The following is a 17,295-nucleotide window of genomic DNA, read 5'->3' as shown; positions in this document are numbered from 1 at the left end:
TCAAGTAACCCAAGCACCTCAAGCACCCGAAGCACCCCAAGCAACCCAAGCACCTCAAGTAACCTAAGCACCCCAAGCACCCCAAGCACCTCAAGTAACCCAAGCACCTCAAGTAACCTAAGCACCTCAAGCATCTCAAGCACCTCAAGCAGCCCAAGCACCTCAAGCATCTCAAGTAACCCAAGCAACTCAAGCATCTCAAGCAACTCAAGTAACCCAAGCACCTCAAGCCTCGCAAGTAATGCAAGCACTTCAAGTAACCTAAGCATCGTAAGTAACCTAAGCATTTCAAGTAACCCAATAATCTCAAGGCGCTGAAGCAACCTAAGCACCTCAAGCAATTTAAGCTCTTCAAGCAAACCAAGGAATCCAAGCGCTTCAAGCAGTCCAAGCGTCTAAGTAAGCTAAGCAAGGTAAGTAAGGTACGTGTTATGTGCACGGTACAATATATGTCCCCATACATAACGTACCTACCAGTCTATGGTCTTTTCGGTCAGCAGTTGAGAATGGGGACACCAGGTGTCTATGTACATTACGTACTTTCCGAGAGAAATCGACCAAGAATATAGAATATAGTTCCGATTTAAGTTTTGGATCGTGTTCGTGGCCACATGAAAAAGGATGGTTAATTTGTCGACTGTGCAACAGATAGGTGTTCAACTTGCAGATCAAAGTCAGTAAGTAGCTATGAATTTCCTCTTTTATATGATTTATTTCTGCCCTATCCATCAAATCACATTTCAAGGCTAATTTCAGCTGGTTTTCAGTATATCCTGATCACTTAATTATGGAATATGTCTTTTATCGGTGTTTCTATTTATTCTACTTATGATGACACTTCAACGGTTTCAATGCGAAAACAGGCCAGTTGTACAAAATGTGTGTCCTTTTGAGATATTTTTGGACCCACCCCACCCCTGTGGATTCTGAGTTTATGTCGAGTAGCGGAAATCTTTTTGAGGTTTTCTTTCATTACTGGCAAGAGGATGGTCTAAAGTTGAGGTCACTTTTCACATTTGTTACGAACTTTACTAATGCTAAACGCAGGCCTCATTGGGCCTAAAAAGATGTTTAGGCCTAAGGTTAGCTAAGTTGAAGGTTTTGGATTCCTTTACTGTAGGTAAAATGTTCAGTGACTTATATCGAGTGACCTGAGGCTGGTTGCTTGAAGCCTGATTAGCGCTAACCGTTGGCTAAGAGGTATGTCAAAACCTATAGGTTTCCATGGTATTTAACCCTGGTTAGCGCTAACCAAGCTTCGAGCAACCCAGGCCTGTACTTTACCCCTGCCACTGCTAAAGTGACATCTGTAAATGACGATCATCTAAAAATCTTAATAGCAGGAATCTCAGTGACCTATTTTCTAATACATTAGTCACTAATTTAATAGAAGGCCCCAAGGAAGTGTGCCAAAATTTCAAATCATCAATCGAGGGCAGCCAGTTTCTTGCATAAAATTGCCCAAGAGGAATTAGTTTTTCCATAAAATTATTTGGTATAAATCACATTTTTTTTTACACAAAAAATCTATTGGTAAGAATAATAATATTATTAGCACATTAATGGGTATGTGGATCGATACGGGTTTGGATATTGAGGAATGTCCTCAAGTTTTTAATACAGTGTATTCCATGATTGTCGTTTTTCAGTTTAAGATTTTTTTTTCCTTTAGGCCACTTACCAGCAGATTCCGTGCTCTTTTCACACTCCGAAACCTTGGAGGCTATGAAGCCATTGACTGCATTTCAAAGTGTAAGTTGAAAAAATTAGTGATCTTTTTTTTTTAAAACCCTTTAACTTCTAAGTGTGGGACTTATAGATTTTACTCGTTCTAGAGCCAGAGTGTTTAGGGACGTGCCTAAAGTACAGGTCACTTTTCACAGGACACTTGTTACCGGTACATAACCCTTTACTCAACTTATACCTCATTAGGCCTTATTTAAATATTAGGCCTAAAACGATGTTTAGGCCTAAGGTTAGACAATTTGAAGGTTTTAGTACAGGTAAAACAATGACCTGTAATGAGTTACCTGTGAAAAGTGACCTGTACTTTAGCCCCACCGCCCATCCAGCTATGCTTAAAACTACAGTACATGTGTAAACTAGTCTATTTTCTGTTGATCTTTCTGACTGTTTTTGCTGTTTTTCATCACCATTTATTCAGCCTGTACATTCTTGTGCTCAGTGTACTTGCTAGTTTTTCTTCTGCTGCTTGTTACTAGAATTTCATCTCTTTATTCCAGCAATCTCTTGCTCTCTCTCTCTCTCTCTCTCTCATTGTCTATCAGTGATATTTTGCCTGTTTTTTCAGGCTCTTGGTAGCTCTCTTTCAGGATAAGCATCCCATACTTGTCGCCTGCTTCCTGTTCTCTCTTTTTGTTCTTTCCTCGTTGTACAACATATTAATTAAAAAATATTCAGCTTGTGTCAAATGTAGTATGCCGGCCATGCTACTTCCTGCAAAAAAAAATGTGGGTTCCAACAGTGTGACACTTTGCGTGTTGGCTTATGTGAAAAGTTAAACATAAAACAACAGAAGGTTTTGTGATGATGTCATAACCTAAAAACCAAAATCTCTTGTGCCTCAGTCACAGAGCTCCACTATTAAGAGTGTGGGAAAAATCTCACTGAATGACTTTTTCTCCTTTTCTATAGGCTTTGATGATCCATCTGCTTTACTCAAGCATGAGTTAGCATATTGCCTGGGACAAATGCAGGTAATACATGCTTTGCAAGCCAGCGAGTTATGGCTGCAAGGCATGTGAGCCATGGTTGTGAGTTATGCAAGCTAACATGGCGAGCCATGCAGGTCATCATGCGAGACACACAGTTATTGAAAACTAACCTTTTTAAAATGGGTGCTGAGATTTAAATGCTGTTTCTTTCTGAAGCGCTGTTTGAAAACTTGTATAACTCGCTAGCTTGCAGATTGTCCAGCCCCTGTAATATTTAATGGGCTTGGTGCATCTGGAGACGCAGCGTGTGGAGTGTAATGGAAACCAGGCATTTCCAATAAATGGAAAAACAATAATATTATCAGTAATAAATGATTATTGATTTCAATAAACTTATTGATAAAATTAGTCATTGACAATTATATTAATTTTTACTGGTATAATGATCAGTCAGTGATCAATCAATAGCCAATCAAAATTGGCCATCGAGTTCTATCAATATTATGAGGAAAAAATTCTCAATGCTCTGGATGTATGCAAAATTGTATTGAAATGTTAATTTTACTGATCTTCATGAATAGCAGGTACAGCGAAGAGAGTTGTTGTTACCTTCAGTCATTGTTTATTTCTGGATAGATGTGGAAAATGCTGTACCTACATATATGTACGTATAGCTATCTAATTTGAAAAGAAGTTGGACTTACAGTAATACTGGACCAAATACCATATAAATTATACTCATTACAATAAAATATGGACTGAGTGTAGTTCATCTTATATGAAGAACAGTCTTTCACACAGACAGGTTTTAGTGTTGTGCCTAATGCAATGCTAGGTGTGTTGTTATGACTTACTGTATTGATTGTTTTCTGTATACAGGATGAATATGCCATTCCTGTTTTAATAAGGTTAGTATTTAAATCAAATGCCTTTTATCAATTATGTGAATACATGACTTGTATATGAAGTTGCAGTACCTCTAGTGGGACATTACATACATGTAAGTTTGAAAAGTTATTACTGTAACAATCATTTTTTCTTCAATCATTCAAAACTGAATTTCAATAATGTTGATTATTAATTTCTCTTACAAGAGTTTTAAAAGACAAGAAGCAAGAAGCTATGGTGCGACATGAGGTAAAAAAAAGTTTCATGGTAGTTTCTTTGGCTCATAACGTGTATAAAAACACTTTTTTTCCTTTTTGTGTACATGCACTATACACAATGAGTCAATGAAATGCTGCTCCTAGGTACATTTGGTCATAAGGACTCTTAAACATTGCTTTCTGCCAGTTTGTTCCACTAACTTAAAGTTGAATTCCTGGACTTTGAGGGTCTTGTGGATTATGTTTGTCAAATATCTCGCAGCTCTTTACAACCTTTACTTTCATTGAATCAGTATATAAGGCACAGCTCTATAATAATGTTTAGGATTAGGATCCATTTTTTCCGTTGTCTGTCTTTTGTGCGTATTGTTTTCTGCACTTATTGTCCTGAAGTACAAATAATATTTATTTAGATGCATGCACAATAATATTTTGACATCCAACATGTATGAAGTGTACTTTAATTCTAAGCCTTTGCTATCTACGCTGTATTAGCCAAATAAAAAATACTGTTGATAATACTCTTTGTTTGTCCCTCCAAAATAATGGTCCCAAGAGATCGGATGAAAAGTTTGGGAGTGCTAAGATTTTGGAGGTACCATTTCCCACTCCTTGTATTCTGAGACGTCAGGGATGTTGAAGTTGGGGAGATAAGCAAGGGGGCACTTCTTGATGCCTATTGGTTTTCTGAGCCAGTGACAAGAATCATTGTAATAGCTGTGTCTTGACTCAGGATTTTTGGTTCTTTACTCCGCTCAAAGGGGTTTTTGTAGTCAACATGTATACCAGGCAGTCTGGTTATCTGCTGTAATCAAAAACCAAATCTTCATTTAATTTTTTAATATGCTTCATGAACAATTTCATGTAATGATGCTTACAGCCACCTGAATTACTATAGCAGTCGTGGTCTGCTATAATTATTATAAACTTGACACTCAAATAAAGTGATCAATTTTTACTTATTATTGTTGATAAGATCATAATAATTTTGTTTTTATCATTATTATTGTAAAATTGTAATTGTTATTATTACAGGCTGGAGAAGCACTTGGCGCAATTGGATCTTCTCAAGTGCTCAATGTTTTGAGAGAATATGCAAATGACACACAGATTGAGGTACGAGGACAAACTTTTCACTGTATGGCAGAAAAACCATGCTAATCCTTAGAGTGGATGGGGTCTAGGACATCAGTTATTGATTACTTAATAAATTATAATTAGTGCATACAATGAAATGCACTCTTAGACTACTCTTTCCATTAAAAAATGCATTTTTATGGTTTCACTTATTTAAAATTAGTTGCTTCTCTGACGATGGGCGATAGACAACTGAAAAATCCTAGGCAGGATGACCTATGACCTGTGCAACACTGGTTGAGTGAAGGCAGGTGCAAAAGTGAGACTGAATCAACTTGGATTGCTCACCTCGGATCAACATAAAAAAATAAGGCCTTTAAGAAATCACCCTTGCCCTAATCTTTAAGCTGACCTCAGTAAAACCTGCAGGCAAACATCAAATAGTTTTGGTTTACAAAGTCATTTTTCACTCAATCCAAGGTGAGCTATCCAAGTTGATCCAGTCCAACTTTTGTACAGGTCTGCCAGTTGGATGTCGTAGCCATTGTCAATGAGCTACTGCCCAGCTAGGACTCTGCTTTTTCAGTTGTCCTTATGCTTGTTTTTTTTTTATGCTCCAATTTAACATGCACTCTGGAACAGAACAAAGTTTAATCAATTCATTCCTGACATTTAATAAACATTATTTTTAAGTAACATGGTTCTGTAAGCGATCTTAGTGGGTTCAGCGTACCAGTGATGATTGGCTCTGATCCACCACTGCAAAACTTAAGAAGACTGGAATACAGATAATTATTTTTTCATTGATTATTATAAATTTGTATTATAAATTTATGCAATAATTATTAAAAGCATTGCCTTCAAAAATACCTTCTGTACAACTACAAGATTTTGTTTTATTCTTTAGGTAGCCGAGACATGCCAACTGGCTTTGCGGAGAATAGAATGGCTTGAGGAGAAGGGTTCACAAGAAAGTGAAAACCTCAGGTGGTTAATTTAAAAGTAGTATTTTGTGTGTTTGATTTGATGGTTGACCAGAAAAATAGTACTATTCATTCCTTTTACTTTTAAATAGTGATAACAGGTTAAAAGGGTTAAAAGACGTAATGTAGCTTCTTGTTGGGGAGCAGGGAAGGTGCAGTGGTGAGGGCACTTGCCTCCCACCAAAGTGGCCAGGTTCCGTCAACAGATGCGGCATCAAATGTTGGTTCTTCACTCTGCTCCGAGAGGTTTTTCTCTGGGTGCTACTGTTACCCCTCCTCAAAAACCACTGTTTCGTGTGATTTGAGACAAATTGAATTGATTTCTGTGTTAACTTTAGTGTCCTCAAGTAGTTACCCTGGCAACAAAACATATTAAAGATGACTTGACACTTTAAATAAAGTTAATTATAATAATAAATTATTAGTTCTTCCCACACATAATAATCCTGACATCATAAGTTGATTTCAAAGAATTTTAATCTAGTATCCACATTAAGATTTGTTATTTTTCTTAAAATAACACTTGACCCTTTGAATTTTCTGTAATCACCCTTCTTCCAGAAAAAAACAATTTGGAATACTGAGAGGCCTAAGGCTAACATAAAGGGGATATGTCTATTTAAATGTACAGTACAGGGAATCAATTTCATTGAACTGCTTGTTATGAATTATCTTTTATAGTACAAATCCATATAAGTCAGTAGATCCAGCCCCACCATCACTGGAAGAGGACACAAAGACCTTGAAGAACACCCTTCTTGATGAATCTTGTCCACTGTTTGAAAGATACAGGTATTTGACGTTACTAGAGAGAGTAATTAACATTTAATTTCTTACAGTGTGAGTTTATAGGTAAAATTTCATGAGAGCCAAGTCTATGCAGGGCTTCTAATAATATTATAACATACGCGATGGTGCGATTTCGCACAATCGACCTCAAATCGTATCCAATTTCAGTCAAGTCATGAGAAATCGCACATGTCAATTAATTTTATGAAATTTCACAAACGACCGGGTTGAATTCAATGATAATGTATTTCATTTTGCAAAAGTCGTAGGCCTTGGCAGTTGGCAGGTCAATGCTCATTGACTCCAATACTGAGCGTAAAAATTTCATCATATTTAGTCCATTTGAACAGAATTTTGGTTATTAATTTTTGTTTGTGAAATGTTATTGGTTCTTGCGGCTAAGATTACTGGATAAATGCTATCTTCCTCATTCTTTATTATCATGTTATTCACTAACATGTTTCTCATTCTAAAAGAGCACAAAGTGGATAATGTTAGCCAAACTAATGGCACCCTAAAAAATAATCACCTCTGATTGGTTCTAGGGAGGCGGGGTGGCCTCATGGTTAGTGCGCTTAACGGACCGGATGGAGTGGTCCGGGTTCGGGTCCTGGCCAGGGACATTGTGCTGTTCTTGGGCAAGACACTTTACTCTCATGGGGCCTCTCTCCACCCAGGTGTATAAATGGATACTGGCAAATTTAATTCTGGGGGTAGCCCTGCAATGGACTTGCAGCCCATCCAGGGGGGAGTAGAAATACTCCTATAGTTGCTTCATGCTACAGAAACCCGGGATAGGCTCCGACATGTTCAGGCCACTGGCTCGTAAGCAGACGGATTGGTTGTAATGGGCAATAACAATCTAAAAATGTATAACATAATATAGTGCCAATTACTTACTTTGGAAGAGTCCCCATTAGTTTTTAATCGCACCCTATCAGAAACCCTGACTATGTGGCCTGCATGGCTAGAGCTTAATCCCTAAGTGTAGTTGTTGTGGTTCAATAATTTTTTTTCTTGGTTTAGAATTTTGTATAATATTCATTATCATAATAATTATGAAACAAAGGAAAATCAAATTGAAATGGTTAAAAAAAATTAAACCAGGAGTAAAATCTGAGAATTTAATTTTGATGTAGTCTTGTACATTATTGCAAAAGAGGTGACGAAATACCATGGCCAGGGAATTATTGGGCAAGGTGAAAAATTAAACTAATTTGTTTTTAAACAGGGCAATGTTTTCTTTGCGTAATAAGGGTGATGAAGACTCAGTTTTGGTAAGTTGCATCCTAGAAACAGAATTTACAGTAAGTAGTTGTAATGGTGTAAAATCAGATTTGACATGGGAGCTTTCATTAAAGACTTCTAGCTTAGCACTGTAAGTGATTTGCTAATCCAGGAGACAAACTGTGTTTTGAAGGAGCTACAGTGTATGGAACTTAAGTTAGTCAAAGTTTCATTTCATTCCTTTTAAAGGTTGTGCATGGCTCTTAAGCTATTAAAAATTAATTTTAATATCAAGTTTTAATACTTCGCAGTTACATTGATCGAATGAACAAAGGAAAGATGAAGGGAACTTGAGCATTGAATAGCAAACTAGGGAAATTTGTGTCTTACAAAGAATGCATTTGCAATACTCATTATTGTTTTTATTAGCAAAAGAGCACAATAACAGACAAAGATGTTTTATGGTTGTCTGTGTTCATAATATCTGAGTTGTGCATTGTGCTATTTTGCAGGCTTTAGCTGAAGGTCTTAAGTGTAACAGTGCATTGTTTAGGCATGAAATTGGTGAGTTGTACATTTTTACTTGCTTTTCTTTGGTGTCTGACCAGTGTGGTTAAGTACATCCCTTTAAGTCCGAAGGAAGACAAACATCAATTTTCTCCTCACTTGGCAAACGAAGACAAAATTAATGTCAATTTTCTCCTCACTTTATCTAAAAAGTACATTTAAAAATGAACAGGAAAGGTTTCAAGAATTTACAAACTCATCCATGAGGAGAAAACACTTTAATCCTTCAACAAATTGTAAAAACTATTTAATATACAATGAAATGACAGAGATCAATAAGGAACTTCAGTGTGGATATGTTGTTGGTCAATCTGGTTGCGCATGGATAAGATTTCTCTGCCAAGGCAGCCCACCAAGGAGGATTTGAACTTGGTATCTTCTCCTTCAGAGGCAATCGTTTGCATACAATGCAATATCCAGTATGACTCCGCAATATGTATCATAATTTTATAATTCTCCGGGTATTGTTGAGAAAAGTATTAGATATTTTTAAATACCATCGTAGAGACTTGCAAAGCATCTGTTTTCTGGTTTTTATTGGAATCAGTACCATTAACGACAGTTTTAAATGTACCGGAATGTGACCTGTGGACGTCAGACTACGGAGTTGAAACTGGATCTTATTGACCAAGATATTGTAAACATAAAAAACCCACTGAAATACCTTTGAACAAAGTGTAGGATACCCGAAGCCTCTTACTATTTTAAAACCAAAATCATGTTTGTTTTAGTGGTGACATTCATGTAAATTATTGTCACTATCATTAAATTTATTCTGCTTCTTTTTATGGATAACACATACACCTGAGTGTATTTCATTTGATTATACCCTTTTGTTTTATCCATAAAATAAGTATAGCTATATGTCTTGTACTAAACGTTGTATGCACTACATAATTCACTGAACAGATACTAAAATAATAAAATTATATTAAAATTAATTTTAATGGAACAACAAAATGTTGACTACTGGAAGGGCTGCATACTACAGTACAATGTCATTTGAATAAAACAAATGAATAAGCAATCCCTTATGAATAAATTATTATTAGAGGACAGCAAAAATTGTTTCTTACTGTCAGCGAGGTTCTAAAACGAGGTGCAGTCAAGTGGTATTCACATAATTATTCATCGGTGAAAACAGGCTCTTGAAATTGAAACAACAAAGTGGGTATAGAGAATTATTCACATAATGCTCAAGGCATAATGGGAGACTTTCTGAAATTCATAAATTTTTCTAAACATGTAGTTCTCATGGCTAACGAAGAAATTTGATCACTTCTTTTCAGCATATGTCCTTGGACAGATGCAACATGAGGCAGCAATTCCACAACTCATTGAGGTAATCAGCATGATGTATCAAGGCAGGTCCAGACATAATTATTTTCAAAAAGTTCTTGTTTTAATTTGCAAGATTCACAATGTAACCATTAAAATGCTTACATTGTTCAAATTTTAATTTTTAAAGTGTCCCGATTCTCAATTATTTTTTTAAAATTACAGTACAAGGACGAAAACAAATTGCTCCAAAGTCAAATTTGAACCACAACATACACCCATGTCTCTGACAAACTTGGCTGTCTCGGGGACAAACATTACTTGATCTCTTGGTGTTAAATTTACAGTCAGTGCCACAAACTAAAAATACAAATTGAGAATTTGAGGTGAAAATGACAGAATATTTTCCATCATGCAGGGATTTCAATAACTATTGAAGTTGATGTGTGCATGGGCTATTCAATGTAAGCAGCGGTCACTCTTGTCTTTTACAAGTGCTTGAGTGAAAATCAAGGCAAAGTAGCTGCGTGGCTCTCATCAGAGGCAAATTTCTGACAGATAGATGACAGTATACCACTGGTAACTGGCTTCTAATGAAACCCCTGATCATGGGTAAAATAGATTTATCTCAGCAAAGAAAGAAGGCTCGGGGCATTTTAAACATTGAAACAAGTTTGGATGCTGTAGCCCTAAGCTCTGGAAATAGTTACATTGTAATTTAACAGTTATGCAACATGTTTAAGACATTCAGTTTCATATTATTGTTACCGGTAGTTGCACATTAAGTCAATAAAGGTGTTAGGTGTTAGTAATAAATGCTTTGCTTTTAATAGTTACCGGTATATGCACCATCCTTTTTTCTGCAACATTCTTGATGAATGAAATTTTGTGATAGAATCTTGAAGATCTGAAGGAAAACTCTATGGTGAGGCATGAATGTGCTGAGGCCCTTGGAGCGATTGCAAAGGTTAGTTTCAAAGATAAACATAGTAGGATTATAGTAACTGTTGTTGTCATGGTACATGTAATTGTCATCATCATCATCTTAATTTATATACTGGAGCTTGGGAACATTCCAGCTGACTCAAAATTAATGTAAATTGATTTGGCGTTTTGGAGTGAAAAAAATGAGAATAGTTTTTCTGCAAGTAATTATTGCTTGCAGAAAAACTTTTTGATCCAAAAAGGAACCAACAACCTGACACAAATGATGATGTAGAGTCAAGGAATCAAACTGGAGATTTGTTCATAGGTATTGACTAATTCTTCTTATTAATTAAGAATTAATTAATGTTTAAATATCAATAATTAATAATCAATCAATCATTTTTATTACTTCCCCCTCTTGCAGTGATAAGTATATACCCTTGCGGGATCACCCCTTATGTACATGTAGATGTCAAAGTAAGTTAACCTAATTTTCAAATGTCAAAAAGCAATTACCTTGAAGTTAGTTTTTTTTTTCTTTTTCAGGATCAATGTTTAACTGCCTTAGAAAAATACTCCAGAGACCAAGAAAGAGTTGTTAAGGTAGTTTTTGGTAGTTAGAAAAAAAGTGTCATTTATGGAAAGAGTTTATTAATTCATTCCACTTAGGGGACACCTACACTGTACATGTGCATGAATTTTTAGTGGATATTACTCGTGGACTGCATTCCAGTGCTCCAGGTTTAAATCCCAGCACATGTGCTCCGAGTTCACTAAGCTTTCTATCCTTAAATTTTGTAAAATGAGTTCCATTATTACTGGGGACAGGAGGCAGTGTGGCCCAGTGGTTAGGGCGCTTGCCTTGAGATCTGGAGATCCCGGGTTCAAGACCCGCTCTGACCGCTCGTTGAGTTTGTTCCAGGTAGTTCCTGGTTCAACTTCCGAGCTGCACTTGTAAATAGCCAACTGGTTTGCCTCCGGCCAGTTGGGATTCTTAACAGTTGTTGTTGCTCTGTTCTGTCGTTTCGTTGTGTTTCATTGGCCCTGAAAAGCCCCTATGGGGAGCGGTCAATTAAGTATGTATTGTATTGTATTGTATTGGGACAAGTTGTGTACAGTGTATGCGGTGGGATTGGAGTACTGCCCAGTCGCCTGCAGTAATAATGGTGGGATTGAGCCTTTGTGTCGCCTCCAAATGTGGTTGTCCTCTTTTCTTGTACGTCTCTTGTATTCATTCATCAGGGTACACCCATCCAAGTTAATAATAAAAGTTGAGCATTGTAGAAAATGTTTATGGATAAATCAAGACTCTGCTGTTTTTGTTTTCCTACTGTTTAGAACATTCAATGAATTTTCATATATTTGGCAAAGAAATGTTCAAAGGCTTAATTACATGTAGTTGTAAGGAAAATAATACCAATTAAGAAAGAAACCATTTTAATTAGGCATAACGAAAAATAATATTGTCTTTATTTTAGGCTAAGAGTACTGATTACGTTTGGTTAAACAGTTCCCTAATGTATAAAGCTGCACTGGGAACACTATGACCCCATATTACAAACCCAAAGTACAAGGCATGTAATTTTCCAATACCCAGGACATAATATTAAAATTTAATGGTTTTGGCTACAAATTAGCTCTGCACATTGCTCATCGTTACCACAAAATGCTGGAAAACTGTTAGAATAGTATTAAATTTCCAATCTTGTATATTGCATTTCTAGTACTCTGGCTCTAAGATGCCAGAAACCCATAAGGGTGAAATGTGTAACGCGCATTCACAGCTTCCGAATATTCAGTGCAAACTGATTGGTTGAATGTTTCAGCGCTAAGTACCATATTTGGAAACCCCGGGCCCTCGCTCTTGTTGTTCCAAGTATGGTACTTAGCAAATTGAATATTCAGAAGCTTGTTTCCCAGCACACAAGGGGCCGTTACACGTTTCAACCCTTATGAGTTTCTGAAGATACTGTAAGACTATATATGGAGTGCACTGCCAGGTCATATTGTAAAATTTGAAACAGTTCAGAGTGTAATTGAATTGTGTTTAATTTTAATAATTATTAAAACAAAACAATAAACGAATAATAAATTATTCCCTTCTTCATTGTTGGATCATGTGAGATTTGGTTATAGCTAACTTGGTACTATGCACCCAATAATAATTATTGGGTGTTTGCCATCTCCTGTCCAACAAGCATGAATGGTACGTTAAAAACAGACAAGTAACCAGGTTAAGACATAAAGATAAGAAGGCATTTTCAAGTTAAAAAACAAATAAAAATTAAAATCTCTTGGTTGCCAGTCTGCAGTCTTTGATGATTGAAAGGTAGAAGCTCCAACATACATGTAGAATTTATAAAGTATTTTTCACACTTTAACTGTATAAACTTAGTGTTCACACTTTGTTTCAACTGTCAAAAATTGCAGCCTGGCAATCGAAAGCTTGTAATTTTAAGATCTTTCTTAATCAGAGTTACTTCTTTACTTCAATTTTATGATGAATTCTAATAGTAATTATTTATTTGAGGCCTCTAATATTAATATAATAATAATTATTAGGGTTGGTTACCATGTCAGTTCAGTAAGAATGTAAAATCACATTGAAATGACATTGAACTACTGGGCTGGACAATCTGGGAGCATGTGAGTCTCACATTTAAGTCTAAGCACCCATTTCAAATAGTGCTGATAAAAAGTATTTAAGACTAAGCACCCATTTTAACCTGTTGACTCCTGGGGGTTCCCCATTGACAAGTAAAATCGCCTGGCGTTAGACAGTAAAATACGTAGACCTCATCGGTGCAGCTGTCAAAGGGTTAAAACAGTTCGCTTTCAATAATTGGGTGACTCGCATGACAACGCCGCTGCCTTGCTGGCTCTCGCATTGTCCTTACTCTTTAACTACAGTACTGTTGTTTTCATCTTTTCATTTTTTTAGGAGAGCTGTGTTGTTGCATTAGACATGTACAACTATGAGCAAAGCAGTGACTTCCAGTATGCTGATTCACTAGTAAAAGTGAAAGAGACTTAAGGACAGACAGGGATAAGTGTCAAACCTGAATAGGAACACACAATGGACCAAACATACATGTACATGTAGCTGTGTGCATCCTTTTTGATAAATTGCAGAATACAAATGAATACATAGACAATTATCTTAAAAGAGCATAAGGTCAAAGGATTGCGCAGGCTGTTGCTTGCTCAATATTCGCTGGTTATAAACCATGGGTGCAATGGTTGAGGACTACATGCACGTTGAGGTCCAAACTACAGCAAGGGAATGGATAGTTAAGGTTTAAGAATTGCTGTAGACATATAAATCATTGTAGTTTTGACTTCCATACTTTCATTTCATCAAATGGTGCAAAAATTTCCAGAATTCTTCCAAAACTGAATTCTTGTTTTTCTTTGGATTTCAAAACTGTAACTAAAACACTAGGTGACATAGTTTTAAGCCTTGATTTAAAAGACACCTTAAAGTTTTTGTTTTAACTGGAATTTTCCTATTTAATAGTCTGCCATTGCTAACTTTAAAATCTTAGAGAACTGGATCAAGGAGAGAATGACATCAAAGACTCACCAGTTTAAGAATGCAATGCATGTGTATGCTGTTAAATGAATAATAATGCATCACAGGAGTTTGGGGCTTTCAGACTTTTAAACTGTCTCGTGTTTTGCATAATTGTAATTAGCTGCATTTACCGGTACATACTGAAATTTAAGCTAGTGAGTAAATGATGTCGCTTTTCCCTAGATGCAACCCTGTGAGTTCCAATTGGTCAGTTTTTAAACATGAGCAATGGCAGACTGTGACATGAACTCAAAGAAAAGAGCCTTTGGATAAATTTTGCCAGTTGGGTGTAGAAGCAAACACATTTCAAAATCTGAAAAAAAAGGAAGTAATTTTTTGTATCACAGTAGTACTTTGAAGTGTGAAAGATAAAAAGGCAAAACAAGAGTGTGTATTAGTGATCAATATGCGCCTTCTCCTCTCCATCAGTGCCATGAAAAACAGGCAAGTGGGTAGAATTGAGAAATGATCAGTTTACAGCAATTTAATTAATTTTATCTATCCCTAAATAGCTATTTTTCTCCAAACTCACACATTCACATTTGAGGAAGTGAAGGGCATTCACTAAGGAGGTACATGTACATTTTAAAACTCTGATCTCAGGAGCAAAGAGCTTTTATGAATTTTTCACATGTGAACTTTTATTAAGAAGGTCAAAAACACATGCTGTTGCACAATTTCATAGGAAGCCATTTTGATGTCCAGTTAGCGTCAATAGGGAGCTTGAACAAGGGTGACAGCAACAGCTACAAGAATGCCACATAAAAATAGGTTTAATTAAAAAAAAAAAAAAAGCTCCACATCCTGCAGGTGCGTTTCACATTTTGATACATTTCTTTGCAGTTGTCATCTTGATGAAGATGTGAAACTGATCAAATTTGAGGTCATGAGGAGGTCGTGCGCCTCTGAGGATGACTTCTTTTATTAATTTAAATTCTTGGAATTTGGACTCACATTTTCCATGCTGAGTGACTTGGAATAATCGCAAAATTATTACTGTAACAGTAACCGGGGATAACACTTTTAGACAATGTTCTGACTCAGCTGTTACTGTCGTCCTTGCTTAGCCCATTGATTCCCAGGGGTTCAATTGATTCCCAGGGGTTCCCCACTGAAGAGTCAAAGGGTTAAACTGGGCTGCCCTCAAGTGGAGGTTAGTGCAGTGATGAAAGGTCTTGCCACATGTAATAAATAACTAAAGAATCTTTAATTTATTATTGTTCGAGTTACATGACTGTATAATGAAGCTGAATACAAAATAAAATCATGTCTTTCCCAAGAACGAGTGCCATACTTTTTAAACGCAATAAATTACAAGTTACAAAGTCTGATGAACAACAACATATCAACAGCAGTTAATACACTTTTTGTTTTGTAATAATAATTTATAACTAGAAGAACATTATAAAAAAAGGTCACTAACATATAACCAGAGTTACAGTAGTCGTAGAATTAATGAATTTTAATTAACACCCTTCCTGCAGTAGGGTAGTTTATATAGAGCCTAATAGCAAGGATTGTGTTCAGAGACAGCACATTTTACACGAAAGGAAATTTAAACAAAATTTGAGAAAAAAGGTTAGTGTAAAGACTCAAGGATTTTTCTTTTGTCATTGTCCAAAATTTTGTTGACCTTTTTGCTGTAGTTGTTTTGTTTTGTTTTAAGTGAGTTACGTCAGGGTTTTCTTAGCATAAAATCACCGCCTTTAAGTGTGCATCATTGTAAAATGATTGGGTCAGATCATTTTTCCAAATGCAATGCACTCCAACAGTTTGTATTGTACAACTTAATTACTGGTGTGTGCCATGCCCTTGTGGACAATGCAAGAACAATAATTATTATTAATTTTTACAAGATGAACTGACGCCTGTCCAGAAGTTCATTTCTCAGCACTTTGCAACCACGTTAATTAAACCAAGTCTACATATGCTGTTTGTTGCAAATCACGTCAGGCGGTACTGTGAAAATTGATTAATTAGAGATTCTAATAATAATTTGTTTTGGTAAGGAGACAATCATTTTTCGTAGCAGTTCATTGTTCATCATACACTGGTCAGTTGTGCTGGTAAAGGAGCCTTGGGATGTTTACTCTCGAAGTGCTGTTTGTATGTCTTGGGATCTGGCATTTGAGACTACAAGAAAAACAGCAAAATTAATAAAGCTCTGAATGACGAAAACAGGTAGCTACAACTCAGTTACAATTAAAAAAATCTCAAGTGAGAAGATCACTTCTCCATTAATTTTCATTTACATATAGTTCTGTTCAAGAAATGAAGACTATACACACACGCCCAGGGGCCCGTTTCTCGAAAGTCCCGAAAACTTTTCGGGGCCGAAAAGCCATTCATGAAACTGTCAACAGCTTGCTTTGGAAAGCCGATATTTTGACATGTTTTCAAGGTAACAAAAAGCAAAATGACTGTGAAGGTTGACAACTTGAATCCTCTCCGTTCTTGAGATACAGAAGGAATTGTGACACCTGAAAATGGCCCGTACAGTTTTGGGACTTTCGAGAAACAGGCCTCAGCTCCCATTTGGCTTCGTACAATGTAGCTCAATTACAAGTAGAACACTGCCCTGGCATCACAGAGGTCACAGGGTCAAATCCCATTCTAGCCTCAATTTTCAGGATTTCCTTCCGTTACAGCTCAAGTAACGTTTAAGTCAGTGTGATGGTCTAAAAGTCTCAAAATACTATTAAACTGACGGTCGTCATAAAGTCAATGTCTCTAGCAGGAACCTTGCACAGTTATGACCTCTGTATAAAGTGGTTGAATGCTCCGCCCACTGAGCTACAATCAAAGTCCCAGGGAGGAGTTCCTACGATATCCTTTCCAGTCATCCCTTCACCCAGTGCCTTACAACAAGTACACAAGTACATTTAAGACCCTTATCACTTCCTACCAGGGACACCAATTTCCTTAACAGTTGTTCCCTTTCCAATATTATTGCCAAGCAAATACCAGTCATCTTCAACTTTATTGACATGTCTGGTACTACACACTGGCTATCCCAGAAGGGTCCCTACTAATAGGCCATTCCCCAGTTCATGTCTGTCTCCTCTTCAAAGTGAATCCAAGTGCAAAGTTTT

At 36.5% G+C, this 17,295-nt stretch overlaps 2 protein-coding genes across 2 annotated transcripts in view; one reads left to right on the top strand and one right to left on the bottom strand.

Annotated features, from left to right (window-relative positions):
- Positions 1-545: 545 nt before the first annotated feature.
- Positions 546-15,482, top strand: LOC138033036 (deoxyhypusine hydroxylase-like). The gene is made up of 14 exons (XM_068880777.1): positions 546-677; positions 1,673-1,752; positions 2,656-2,717; positions 3,555-3,583; positions 3,770-3,812; positions 4,817-4,897; positions 5,766-5,845; positions 6,523-6,633; positions 7,862-7,907; positions 8,370-8,421; positions 9,714-9,766; positions 10,598-10,669; positions 11,176-11,232; positions 13,571-15,482. Exons 1-14 carry the CDS (start codon positions 622-624, stop codon positions 13,661-13,663), a joined length of 915 nt encoding a protein of 304 aa, XP_068736878.1. The 5' UTR covers positions 546-621; the 3' UTR covers positions 13,664-15,482.
- The window catches only part of LOC138033039 (zinc finger protein 706-like), a 4,495-nt gene continuing 2,588 nt past the window's right edge, over positions 15,389-17,295 (bottom strand). The window contains exon 3 of the mRNA XM_068880779.1: positions 15,389-16,336. Coding sequence (XP_068736880.1) covers positions 16,247-16,336 — 90 coding nt within the window. The 3' untranslated portion in view covers positions 15,389-16,246. The remainder of the gene's footprint in view (positions 16,337-17,295) is intronic.

Source organism: Montipora capricornis, chromosome 14 (assembly GCF_036669925.1).
Source record: "Montipora capricornis isolate CH-2021 chromosome 14, ASM3666992v2, whole genome shotgun sequence".
NCBI lineage: Eukaryota > Metazoa > Cnidaria > Anthozoa > Scleractinia > Acroporidae > Montipora > Montipora capricornis.
The sequence above is the reverse complement of the archived record's forward strand: the minus strand, read 5'-3'. Positions and strand labels throughout refer to the sequence as shown.